General features: G+C 41.8%; 2 protein-coding genes across 2 annotated transcripts; both read right to left on the bottom strand.

Moving 5' to 3' along the window:
• Positions 1-2247: 2247 nt before the first annotated feature.
• LOC141753024 (uncharacterized) lies at positions 2248-7314 on the bottom strand. The gene is made up of 4 exons (XM_074611330.1): positions 6942-7314; positions 6446-6594; positions 6243-6290; positions 2248-3481 (listed from the first exon to the last, which is right to left on the bottom strand). Exons 2-4 carry the CDS (start codon positions 6573-6575, stop codon positions 2763-2765), a joined length of 897 nt encoding a protein of 298 aa, XP_074467431.1. The 5' UTR covers positions 6576-6594; positions 6942-7314; the 3' UTR covers positions 2248-2762.
• A 1846-nt stretch (positions 7315-9160) lies between these two features.
• Positions 9161-13944, bottom strand: LOC141753406 (F-box only protein 40-like). The gene is made up of 9 exons (XM_074612041.1): positions 13586-13944; positions 12887-12923; positions 12201-12750; positions 11648-12084; positions 10920-11099; positions 10365-10606; positions 10077-10208; positions 9612-9945; positions 9161-9526 (listed from the first exon to the last, which is right to left on the bottom strand). The coding sequence occupies exons 2-9, from the start codon at positions 12887-12889 to the stop codon at positions 9314-9316; spliced, it is 2091 nt and encodes a 696-aa protein (XP_074468142.1). The 5' UTR covers positions 12890-12923; positions 13586-13944; the 3' UTR covers positions 9161-9313.
• Between the last annotated feature and the right edge of the window lie 61 nt (positions 13945-14005).

Here is a 14005-nt window from a genome sequence, read left to right as displayed (position 1 = left end):
GGCAGCGCTGCAGGGAGACATTAACATTCTGAGCACGGTCTCCAAGACAACTGTGGGAACATTCTAGAACGGGACGTTTGCTAGGAGACAAGTTACACCGACTGACATTACCATGTGAGCGATACAGTCGTTTGTAGCGGTTGAATGACTCAATATCTCCTCATGATTGTCAATAAATTAATCAATCACAACATGTTAACATAATCAATTAATTTGATTAATATCTTAGCAAAATATTATATCCATAAAATGATGTAGCTTAAAATAATACCATCCTTTTATACTTTTGAAGATACGGATTTTAAAACATATTTGCCTACAATTGAAAACTTAAAACTCAAAAAGCTAAATTGGCAAAAACTATTAGATTATTTATTTATTTTTCTTTTTATTAATCTTTTCCTTTCCTTACATTTTATTTGTTTTATAATTTATTTTATTTTTAAACTGTGAAATATATTCTTCTGAACATGTATATGTAACTACTGTGTTGAACTTTCTAAATAAAGTATGAAAAAAATAAAGATACCGTCGTTTGCAGCGATTGAATGACTCAATATCTCCTCATGACTGTCAATAAATAAATCATTTAAAAATGTTAAAACATGTTAACGTGTTTGTAGATTGTTTTAATGCTACTTCTTTTTGATTTAATTTACAGAAGAACTTTTCAAAACATTTTGAAAAAGATATCACACTAACAAAGATTGAGATATTACTCACTTTTAACAATTCCAAGTTTTTCGGCAGATGCAATTTACATAATTAATTTGATTAATATCTTAGCAAAATATTGTGTCCATAAAATGATGTGGCTTAAAATAATACCATCCTTTTATACTTTTAAAGACACTGACTTTAAAACATATTTGACTACTATTGAAAAGTCAAAAAAGCTAAATTGGCAAAAACTATTAGATTATTTAGACATTTAAAATTTATTCCAGTTGTTTAACAGACCAAGATAGTTTTTTTTCTTTTTATACATCTTTTCCTTTCCTTACATTTCATTTGTTTTATAATTTTTGTTATTTTTACATTATTTTTATACTGTGAAATATATATTTTTGTAATGGAAAATCTGAACATGTATATGTAATTACTATTGAACTTTCTAAATAAATTATGAAAAAAAGAGTCGTTTGTAGTAGTTGAATGACTCAATATCGCCTTATGATTGTCAATAAACTAATCAATCAAAAATGAATGTGCTTCTCTACGATTAAGAGCACTTGCATTATGTTTTCATTTTAATTGCTAAAATGTATGACAGCATAAAGTGTGACTATATAAACAGAAATGACTACTAACAGTTCACATGTACAAGGTGCTTTATGTCCTTTATGACTGAATGCATCTTGTTTGGAGCACTGAGTATGTGATGTGAAGTTGTCCAAACTTTTTTATTTGTATTTTTGTATCTATCTTATAATTGCTATTACTGTCATTAAAGTTGATTTTATTTATTATTATCAATTTTATTCATTTTTAACCTTTTTTGCATGGGGGGGGTCATTTAGATTCATTAGTTCACTGTATCATTTACATTTTCAGCTTAGGCCACTACATTTGATCACAGGAAAACTAGCGGCCCATGTTAATAATAATAATAATTACAGCTTTCATTTGGCCTTGTTTGTGTGTGTTCACCTCCACAAATGTCTGCATCCTTCAGTGGGCTGCTATGGCATGTTGCGAATAAATCTGTATAGTAGAAAAAGGATGCAGATTGCAGATGAAGGACAGTGAGACTGTGAGTCATCACAATCTTCCTGCACACCTCCTCAGAGACCTCTCAACTCTCCACCCCCCTCTCTCTTTCAGTGTTTAATACAAGCCTAGAAGATTCAGTGTGTTTTTGTACTCTATGTGTAGGTGTTTTACTTCTTTGGCACCTTCAGCAACGCACACAGATCTGCCCTTATTTTAATCCTAGTCAAGGTTTTGGTTGTACTGCCACCCAGTGTTTGGCTCCGTGGAGTGGGTGGATTCAAAGGACTGGAACCAGGCGAACCCAGTGTAGGACTTGACATAAAACGCGAGATCCAGATATGGGCTGTGAACCATTCAGACAGGGTTAATGCTGATATTTAATACTGGTTAATGTTTGTAGTATGTACAATTAAGGGCAGATTATTCTTGATTAATCGATCTATAAAACATCGAAAATTAGTTTAAAAATAATGCCTAGCACAATTTTCTAAAGCCAGAAGTGATGTCTGAAAACAGACAAGAAGACACCAGAAATACTTCTCTGCCATTACTAGGCACATTGCATGAATTTAATAAAGTGCAAATCATACAAAATGTCCCTAAGCCTTCTAGAGTGACTTTCCGAAACCTGGAATGCAGCTAGTGCAGTGATAAAGCAGGTTGCCACGTTGAACAGCACGGTGTAAAAGTGTTCACAGACGACGAGGCAAGGCTACTAATTACAGGCAAAAGCCGTGATCATCAGTGTTAAAATCAAAAGGCATCCATATGAAACAGTACCACTACTCAGTCTTTTTTTTTAAACCCACTTCACATTTTCAAAGCACATTGACCATTGTTGTACCATCAATGTGTAATATGTTGTTGTGTAGGTTTGATCACGCGCTCTTGTGCAGCTAACTTCTAAATATCTAACTCACTTCCCGAAATCTACAGACAATCACAAGGTTACATCTCTCTCTCTCGTCTTGAGCCTTTTCTAGAATAACTGATGTTGGTTGATCGTGGCTGAGACCTGCTGGAAGACAACTTTGTCTTTTATATCTTCATCACAGAGCAGTTTCTCCCTCTCCTGCTCCCATGTCCACCCTCCTGTGCACCTTGCTGTCCTCTATATCCTCCCACTCGTCCTCCAGCCCCTCTCCATCCTGCGTTCTGATTGGTTGGTTCAAGCGAAGGAGGCGGTACCTAAGCGGCACCAAGAAGAGGGCGGGGTCAGGCATGGGGTGTGGCCGCTGCGGTGATGTCACCCTCTCCTGGGGGACACAAGCTCTGACCCTCTCCTCCCTCACGCTGACACGCCTCTTGTGTCTCGCTTCTGGTTGGCTGGGAGAGGCTGGAGGAGGTGGAGACAGAAGCCAATCTGAGCCCTCCCCTTCATAATCTTCATCATCCTCACCTTCTTCTTCATCATCATCCTCTTCTTCTTCTTCCTCCTTTCCTCTGGGCTGCTCCTCTCCCTCTGCACCAGACTCTGTGCTCTGTCGCTGCTGGAACAGTTTTAAGCGTGCGGCGTGGAGCTCGTGGCAGAGGGTCGTCGTGGTGACATTTTGGCGTTGCAGCTCGCGACTCAGCAGCGTGATCTTGTGGCTGCGGCGTTTCAGTTCCTCCAGGAAGTGCCGCTCTTCTTCCCTGAGGCTCCTTCCCAGAGCTGATGCCCGTGCCCGGCCGGCCCGCAGCTCACCGCGTGCAGCGACCATAATGCACTGTTGATCCTCTAGGAGACGCTCTGCAGCATCAAAGCGTGCTGCCAGATCTGCTTCCTGCTCTGAGAAACATAAACACACAGTATGGACTGAAATACATATAGATACACTTTCATTTCATCTGCTTGATCATTTTTTTCCTCATAATTCATTTTTCTTTTTACTTTGCTTTTCACTTGCTTTATCACTCAATGCAACCTGGCTGGATAAATAAATAATGTACAAATATACAGTCATTTTACTTATTAAAGGGCTCTGTTGAATACTCGATTCTGATTGGTCAATCACGGCGTTCTACGGTGTGTTATTTCTTTATAGCAGACCGTTGCTATGGGCGCAGTTCTGATGTCGGACTCTGGCGGACCTTTTTTGTGTCAAATTATTGATTTCTTAAAGGGACTGTTTGTAACTTTTTAAGCATATAAATGTACCGTGTTGGAACACATGCGCACTCGCATATGCACGTTCGCGTGTAGCCGCTGTCTCTCCTCCTCTGCCTGCTCGCCTTCACTCAGACAGAGCGTGCGTTCTCGCTCAGCTCGCTCCACCTCTAGACGTGAACGCGCGCTCACTCCACACTGCAGAAGAGTTAGTTTAGCTCTGAGAATATCTAGTGAAGTGGACGTTTGGGCAGAAATAAATGCTGCAGCTCCTCCAGACCAACAGAGGTTTCCCGTGTCTTGTGAAGTGATGGCGCTCTGCAACGAGTTACATTCTTGTCTCGTTACCGACCGGGTGCCGGTGTCTTCCTGCTCTCTCTGGCTGCGGGCGGAGAGAGCAGGGAGACATGCTGCAGAGCCCCGCTGCCTCATCCTGCGCTGATGCAGGAAAAGCCAACCCTAGGATCAGATCTAAATCATGTTCATGGAGAGACCTTCGTCTGGTCAGCTAACATTACTGCCAAGCAGCTGAAATATAGAGTGATATTGTGCTTTTAGCTGACGTGTGTCGCCTCACTGTTTTGAGCAATGCTCGTTCAGGTATATTTAGAGCGAGCAAGCGCGAGCCCGATGCTGACTTTCGTTGATTTCACAGCCACAGGTGTCGCTGTTAACAAGCATTTCTGAAAGTTATAAATAGTCCCTTTAAGTAATTAGCTACATAATGAGCGGGATAATGTACAGCTAGCGTGTCATTGTTGTGAAAGAAACCTGACGCGATGCAAGCTTAGCGTCAGGGTTTATTTTATGGGTACCAAATATATGAAGCACAACTGTTACATACCACCACCACCACCCCTATAGGTTTGGTTCTCCTAATGACTAATGATACACATATAACAATAAACACAAGAATACTCATTCAGCGTTAACATACATTTATTTATCACTTCCCGTGAATAATTACAATCTCCCCTCTCTGAGCATAGATGTGGGATGAAACATGTATGAAAATCTTAGTTAGGAGGGCCAGAGGGGGGTTCAGGTTTAATATTACGGGGTACTGGCCCCGCTTTAGAACCACCATTGTTCTGTATGATTTAGAACAAGTCTGTTGCAGAATGAGTTCGAGATCAAAGTGCTTGAATATTCTCATAAAACGAAGGCCTCATGTAGTGCTACTTTTACCTTGTGAGTGTGTCATCATGGCAAAATGTGGTCCTGGAGACGCCTACTGTAGCGGGAGCTACCACAGAAGAGGTTTTGAGTACTTTGGTGTTTACATGTCTGTAGACCGATTTTGTCCCAGCAATAGCATCACAGCTGCAAGATGCAGTCACAAAACTTTACAGGTGTGCAGTTGAAATCAAAATGAAGACCGAGTTTGAAGATGGGTGTGGTCCGAGCAAGGGGGGCAGAAGTAGAGGGGTAGGAAGTGAGGAAGGGTCATAGAGTGTATACTGTATAAGAAGTGGACGTAGTCACCGTGACGTCACCCGTTGGTTTGTGGAGCCTCGAGTTTGGCATTTTGGCTGTTGCCATCTTGTTTTTTTGCAACCAGAAGTGACACGAGAGGGTGGAGCTAAGTGCAACCCAAAATTTATAATTAACTTTCATGAACTGAAAACAAACTGTGAAAGGGTTAAAGTTGTAAGATGAAAACACGGACAACTCCCAGACCGGACAACGCCACAGTAGCGACTTGTCAATCACAAGGTAGCCACGCCCTAAAGCATCCCCTGCTTTATGGTCTATTTGACTTTGAATGGGACCATAATTTACTAAATGAACATCATGCTGTATTGAAGAAGACTTGAAACTAGCGATTGAGACCATAAACTCATGTTTACAATGTTTACTAAGGTAATAAATCAAGTGAGAAGTAGGGTCATTTTCTCATAGACTTCTATACAATCTGACTTCTTTTTGCAACCAGAGGAGTCGTTCCCTGCTGGCTATTAGAAAGAATGCAAGTTTAAGGCACTTCGGCATTGACTTCACTTCTCAGACCCGGAGGTAGCCCACTGGGAAGGGGCCATTGGCCCCAACCACATTACACCTCTGGTCCGATTTGGCGTCGCGGCTGGTGTGATCCCATCGTAAGATGGTCTCTAGTTGATTTTACCAAGGACTTTCTGGACTAAAGCTTTTTACAGACATGGATGAATCAATATCGCTTGCAATACACGCCACTCTGAACAAAAATATGCAAAACGAAATACATGTGCAGTGCTGTAGGAAGACTTTGAAAAGTGTTGCTATATCTAAGTTTTTATGTATCTTTCTCTCTCTCATATATACCTGAAATCAGGGAATGTGCCAATACAAAGTCTCTTTTCCCAAATTTAAAATCTGTTACATTATTATAAATGAAGTTTATAGTAATGCAAACATATCAAAAGGTAAATGCCACCTTTGTCAGCAAGGAGTTGTAATGTCTTACCTTCTGTGCTTCTGTCAGGAAACCTGGAGTCCAGCTCACAGCTTAGTTCTGCAGCCAAGAGGAGTAGAAGCAGAACAGGCAGGCAGACAAGACAGAGAAAGATAAGACAAGGTGACAGACAGACAGATAGACGGGTAGTCAAGTGACACTTCAGTGACACAGAAAGAGATGGAGAGCAGCAGGTCACACCGGTATAGACTGACCATGACAGCGCCTCTTCAGGTGTGTGATCTCCAGCTGCAGACCTGTCAGCATGGCCAGGTGCTCCTGCTTCAGGAAGGTGATGCCTCTCTCCACACTGGCCACCTGCTGCTCCAGCTTCCCAGCATCCATGGCTGCACCCCCACACAACCTGCACACACACACACATGCAGGTAGCTGTATGTCTTAGGATAAGGGGTGTTTAGGGTCCCAATTTGAGATCTGATAGAATGCAATGCTTGGATATATATAATGGCAAACAAATATTTCATTTATTAAGATAGAGTGATGTTATTCCAATCAATATTCTCTCTTAGAGAGATTTTCTGCAACATTTAAGAGATTTATTAGGTAATTCTTTCATGCAAAATGTCTACACTCTTATTTAATCTCATTTAGTTTGATTTGTGGCCCCATAAAGGCTCTCTGGTTTCTGCACCGTTGCTCACTATAGTGCTCACTATAGTGTCTACCTGTAACATGCATCCTCTGGCCTACCGTGATACTGAGGCGGTATCCTATTCAAAGCGTCTCTCATGGATCCTCGTATCGCCGTGCTATCTCTGTCTTTGATGCAGCAGAGATGGAGAAAAACAAAAGAGCCGTGCAAACACGTTCAGCGTGCAAAAACGCACACTTGACGCGTTTCTCTCTGCGCTCTCAGGTGAGCCGTTTCACTGTTGCTGCAGCAGGCCAGCAGTTTTCCTTGCAGTGATGAATGAATCCTGCTGCAGTCTGAGTGGAAATAACCTCCTCATAACCTTCTGGTTGTACGTGCCAGTGCGGTGCCTCTGCTGTAGGCTATTCACAACAAAGCAGCCCTGTATGAGGGGTGATCAGTGCCACCAAGCAGCAGCAGCAGGAGGAGGAGGAGGAGCTCCATGGAAGTGATGCTACCAGCTGCTGCAAACAAGAAAGGATAATAGTTTTAATTCCTTAAAATGATAGACAGCTAAAGTATCATATCATCCCACCTCTGGGCGACAATATAAAGCCTAGATTTGTTTTTTATCAATCTTTTGGAAAAGCTTTTGCATCACAAGGATATTCATATATTTTCATTGGCAGAATAATTCTGATGCTTTACGTAAAAGTACTGAAAATGATGTAAAAAATAATGTTAAAATACTGTCTGTCAATCAATTAAAATATTTAATTGCGATTAATGGCATGATGGTCCATAGTTGCTCACGATTAATCGCAAATTAATTGCACATTTTTTATCTGCTCAGAAAGTACCTTAAAGGGGCAGTAAGCAATATGTTTTTGGCATCATTGGATATTCCATAATAACCCTTCATCATATTGTAATTCAAGTGTTCTAAGAGATAACTAGACTTCTGCACCTCATCATGGTTCTGTTTTCAGGCTTTAAAAAATCTAGCCCGTGACGGGAGACTTTGACCAATCACAGGTCATTTCATTGAGAGAGCGTTTCTATTGGCTGTGCTCCGGTCATGTGACCGGAACTTGCCGTTCCTTTACCAGATTTTCGCAATGACGGCGGCGTCACAAACTTTCTTATTTTTCAGCTAAACTGTTCACTACAAGATGATTGTGAAAACATTTGAAGCGAGAAATAAGCATTACAGCAACTGAATATTGATTAATATTTGTTCAGCGCTGCCTAGTTTGACTGTTTGGTCGGAGTTCGCGAGTGACAGCTGGGTCTCATAGACGGCAGCTGGACAGCAGACGTCAGATCAGCTCTGACTGGTTGTTTTCCTCCGTTCTATGAAATCTTGCAGATGCCGTTAGGACACAGCTGTCAGTGTTTCAGTGTGCTGACTTATCTATGACTTGCCCCAAACTGCATGTGATTATCATAAAGTGGGCATGTCTGTAAAGGGGAGACTCGTGGGTACCAATAGAACCCATTCTCATCACATATCTTGAGGTCAGAGGTCAAGGGACCCCTTTGAAAATGGCCATGCCAGTTTTTCCTCGCCAAAATTTAGCGCGAGTTTGTAGCGTTATTTAACCTCCTTCGTGACAAGCTAGTATGACATGGTTGATGCCAATAGATTCATAATGTGAATAAACGTAACATGAATAAAACTTTTATACCCTTGTCTGTGAACATGATTTCTGCCTGAGTCATATCAGATAGATTTTTTTTCTACAAAAACACGGCAACTCCCATGATCCCATGCTACTTCACAACGTCATCAAACTACTCCTTTTGTTATTTTGATTGAGAGCCACCTAGCGGAAAAAAAATTACATATTGTGTGTTTAAAAACATCAGAAGTAGAAGTAACCTACTCATTATGAAGAGTGGCCCATTGCAGTGTTAAAAATTAGTATGTTATTAAGTATTAACAGCATTTTAAGGTGGGCCAGTTTTAACTACTTATATATTTTGGTATTTCAATCAATAATGATTCACTCTATTTTATAAAGTGATTATAGATTTTGTATGTAAATGTAATAATTTACAAAGTAACTTGTAACTATAGCTGTCAAATAAATGTAGTTGAGTAAAAAGTACAATATTTCTTGTGAGGTGGAGCGGAGTTGGGAAGTTGTAGTGTCATCAGTCTATCAACAAATTGATTAATCGTTGCAGCACTAATTCTGTCATATCTTTTTAAAAATAGAATCATTTATCTTTTTTTTCATATAAAATATTACAGTAAATAAATTAAAGCGGGATACATAAACCATTAATTCCCTAATATTGAATATTAGATAGATTAAACAGAAGAACAACTGCACAAGTTCAGGTTGATTTTATTTGCTTTGTTTAGTACTTAGTGACATACCGATTTTAAGACATCATTCCTATTCTTGTGCAATGTAATCTGCCATCAGTTTCAATAATACACAAATACATACTGACACAGCAGGTAGAATTAAAAGATTTTTTTTCATTGCTGACATCTATTTCTTGTGAATTGGTTGATGAGGCTGAGCCTCTCCTGGCTGCACTCCTGTGTGTCAGCCATGCTGGGGAGGGCAACACGCTCACTGTGCAGAGAGGTCTCGTAGTAAGGACAGACTTTTAAATGAGTGGATATGGGAGGGACGTCTGACATATGCCACGAATCCACTGAGGAGAAGAGGTGACTGAACTCCCACACCTGGAGAGAAACAGGAGGAAAATATGGATCACAGGTAGTAAAACACTAAAATGATGGATTGGATGATGTAGTATGTATATCTCACAGGTTTGGCCCTCCACTTGGCTCCTCCATGTGAGTAGGTCTTCTTCTCCCAGCAGAGGGTGACCATCCCTCTCGCCTGCAGCAGAGAGGAGCACACCTGCCTCATCAGCTGGGACACCAGAGCCAGCTGGGACAGGGACAGACTGTCCAGGAAACTGGCCATGTGGCACAGCACCTCGTAGGGCAGCAAGCTCAGAGAGTCCTCCCCTCCTCTGGCCAGACGTCCTCTCTTCCTCTGAGCGGTGGAGGAGTCCTCTGAGCTCCTGGACGGCTGGGAGGCGTCAACTACTGAGGCTTCAAGTGTTGGACGCAAGTTGAAAATCCTCAGGTGCTGACTGTAGGGAAGAAAATATAGGTTTTTATTCTCTTAAACAAATGGCCCCTTTAAAGATTCATGAAAAAATTAAAAAACAAATGGTTGACCCAAATACTGGAATCTGGACCGTTGAATGTGAAATGTGCTCACTTGTAGGAGACGGTCGCTTTATGTGTGGAGGGCTGAAACCTCCTCTGGCTGTAGGTGCATCCCAGATATGATAGGGGGCATCTCTGCTCGAACCATCCACTCAGACTCGTCTGGATGTCACTGTGGACGTTCCTGGAAGGGAGATGACAAATCAACATTTAATGTTAGTTCTTTGCCATAAGAGAGACAAACTGCTGAAAAACAACAAATGTGATATAAGAGGAGGTCAGCGGGGGTCACACCACAAACTCAGTCAAACACACCCACGTCAGTAGTATTCACAGACACCTGAAATGTGCGGCAAACTCTTTGCGGTGGAAGGTGTGACCGCAGAGGAAGGTGAAGACGCAGTTGGCTCTGGTGTTCCTGCTGTTCACTCTCTCTGACTGTAGCTGAAGACGAATCTTCAGTGGTCTGTCCACCATCACCTCCGCCAGGGTCGTCTTCGCTTTAAACGGAGCCGTGCGGAACGAGTGCGTCTGTGTTCCCACGTCGACGTAAAGCCCATCGGATGCAACAGACTCACTGATCTGCATGGAAACCGATCAATCACAACACCTGATTAATTCTAGTTAAAGCATGAGGCCATTATTTTCCACTCATTTCTATGACGCCTTACAAAGTGTTAACAGTATGCAGGAGCTGATTTATCACTTTTCCACATGATGTGAAAATCAACTTGCAGTAACATGAAACTGGTTTAGTAAAAAAAACTTTTTAAAATTAAGATAATTTTTTTATCAAGAGCATAAATATCGTGGCTGTTACTGTTATTATTTTATTTAGCTTATAAACCATCATGTTTATATATTTAAATTATTCTGTCATATATATCTGACTGACCTTGTGACCCCTGACCTCCTCCTCAGCATAGCCCAGCAGGGTGGCTGCTGCTTCATCACCGAACCAGTCCTCTTCGTTGACGACGAGGTCGGATGTGTCCACACTGCGAGGCTCGCTCGGAGGTCGAGTTGTGTCGTAGTGATGAATCCGACGCCCGCTGTAGTGATAGCTGACAGGGACCTTACGGGAAGAAATAAATAAGAGAAGCCAAGAGAGTACATTTAATACATCTTTTGTAAAATATTATTAGGTCAGGTTGACAGCAGTATGTTTTGTTTATCTTTATTTTAAAGCTGTATTAGGCAACTTTGGGCTTTAATGAAGTTGAGTGCAGTTTTTATCTGGATGGAGCGCTTCCTAACTGCTGTAGTTTGTATTAGCTCCCTCTGTATATGATTTTTCACTTCCTGTTCACTTCCTTCACTCTTTACAGTAAGAATTATGGCCAATGAGCCACCGTTGAATGTTTACATTTTTTTTAAATAAATGAAAAAATATATTTTTTATACTTTTTTGTTTTCCCTGCTCTACCGAAAACATGCCGAACCATGAATTTTGTCAACTATTATACCCCTAGTCTAAACATTTGGAGTTATGCTACTGCTAGAGCCCACTGTGAGATTTAAGGCCTGGTATGAACTAGTTCATCACTCCGGTTGATGCACACTGACGCCTTATAAGGTTGATAAAACTGTTAAAAGTAAATAAAGGTAGCTTGAAGTCATCACCTTGAAAGAGTGCAGAGTCTGGACTGGGATAGGTTCCAAGCTGCCGTAGACAAAATCCAACTCCCTCGGCGTACAGGCCTGTATGTGGCCGAAAGTGAGCAGCATGCGCCCGTGATGCGCCACATACATGTTGTACTCCTGCGGGGTGAGCTGCTGCCCCAGACGCTCCAGCACCCCCTCGTGCCACGGGGCCAGACCGGTCTCACTTGTGTCTGCAGCCGCATCATCTTTCCCTGTGTCTTTGTCCTTCACCTTCTCATCGAGCTTTGGATTTTGTTTGGGATTGTCTTGGTTTGCCTGAGCAGCATCACAGCCACCTTTCTCCATGCTGAACATCTTCTCCCACATGTTGTATTTCCCTACGTCGATGCCTGAGCTTTGCCCCACACTGTTCTCTACAGCCCCTTCAACAACACTAGTCTCACACAAGCTGTTTTCTGCAGGAACAGATGTGTGGAGACCAACAGGAGAAATGTAAAGACAACAGACAAGGACAGAAAAAGACCAGAAACACAACACATTATTTTGCGTTTAAAATATAGATATGTTTTACCTTTGTCTGCGACACCATTGACAAACCCTCCCATTGCCGTCTCCTCTTTCTTCTCATTCTTTATTTCCTCCTCTTCTTCTTTGATCAGCTCTGGAAAGATAGGCTTCATTTTCAGGCGGTCATAAAGGTCGGACTGATCCACCAGGGCCATGGCGAGATCCAGAGGCTCCTCCTGACCCTCATTTTCCTTCAGCACGTTCTCCTGCAGGGCTAAGTTGTCGTTTGGGTTTGTCTCATCAGTCGGCCACCGGAGCCACTCCATGGAGCAACACACCAAGCTGGCCGGACACACCTGGAGGTGAGCTGCCCGTGAGGAGCGAAGTAGGTGTAAAGGGCAGCCATACTGGGCGTTGAGGCAGGGCACCCTCACGTTAGGGCAGAGCAGCAGGTGATCCTCCTCTTTGCACAGGTGGAAGAGAGCTCCACAGAGCAGGCGGCAGGGGATGACGGCACAGCACACAGAGACCTCCACCCGAGCCCTGCAGCGCCGGCTGTAGCAGGAATCACAGTGGACATGCTGTCGAACCTTGGAGGCTCGAGAACGCTGACTCTGATTGATGAGAGAGAAAAAGAGAGGGTGAAAGATGAAGATTTGCAACATAGGAATACTGCATATTAAACATGGTGCATCAAGGATGTAAAGTTTTAATTCAACAAGAATTATATCTGGAAAATCTGTGACTCACCATATCTACAGGACGTTGAATCAGAGGATTTCTAATCCTGCAAGAAAAATACAGAAAATTGATGCACAGACTTTAATCTGTAACATCCGCCCTAAATAGTGAATCAAATATGTCAGCGATCCTCAACCTTTTGGGCTTGTGACACCTGAAAACAAAGCAATGTTTGTTTGTGATCCATCATCACCAGTCGCATTATGTCATGTTATTATGACCAGGTCAACCAAACAGTGATTCTCAATAGTTTTAGAAAGCATTAATGGTTTTGTTTTTTTGTTTTTCTATCTGGTTATCTCATGACCCCTCAGATTTATTAACCTTTCAAGTTGGGAACCAATGTCATACTGGAAAACAACAAACACACAACAAATCAACAGCACAAAAAGACAGTTATGGGAAGCATCTCTCATTGATTAAACAACTTTTGTTCTTCATGCACTAAGCTTGGCTACAAAGCACTCAGCACACAAAAATGCATTAAAGTGTACTTATTCCATGTTCGTGTTCTGTCTAAATGAAGAGCTGATATTCAAAGTAAATGATCGAGCTCTAAAAGCAACTGTCATGTTTAACTTCTACGGTTTTATAACTTGTCTGAGTAGTTTCACTGTACTGCTTCTAAGATCAACAAAAATAGATATTTACCAAAGTATTTCAACACATTCACAACGTGATCAAACTTTATCTAGTGAAAGGTCTTACCGAAACGCCAATGTGTTGCTTCCTCCTCGTTTTATAACGTTGCTTTCGGCCCCTGTGCTCTTGGCACTGCCAGGTTAAAATTAGCCAAGGAGAAACAAGCAGGTTCAGCAGGAGGAATAACTCCCCCCTCAGTTTCTGCAGTGGATTCAAGTCACAGCCACCAAACTTTATTAAATACTTTCTATCTCTTCATTCTGGGGTCGAATCAATTTGCACCTGTTTCCAGTACAGAATAAATAGTTAATCTTCTGCTGGAATGACTGAAATAAAATACACACCGGCAATGTTTTGATTAAATCTCCACTAGAGGACACTGTTTGGATATTTAATAAGACTCATTTTGCTCTCTGCAGGTAGAAATCAATTGCACGCAGCACCACATTATGAATCAGAGGGAAGAAGGTGAGAGAGATTTCCTCA

This window comes from Sebastes fasciatus, chromosome 16 (genome assembly GCF_043250625.1).
Source record: "Sebastes fasciatus isolate fSebFas1 chromosome 16, fSebFas1.pri, whole genome shotgun sequence".
In the NCBI taxonomy this organism is placed as follows: domain Eukaryota; kingdom Metazoa; phylum Chordata; class Actinopteri; order Perciformes; family Sebastidae; genus Sebastes; species Sebastes fasciatus.
This window is presented reverse-complemented; position numbering and strand designations above follow the sequence as displayed.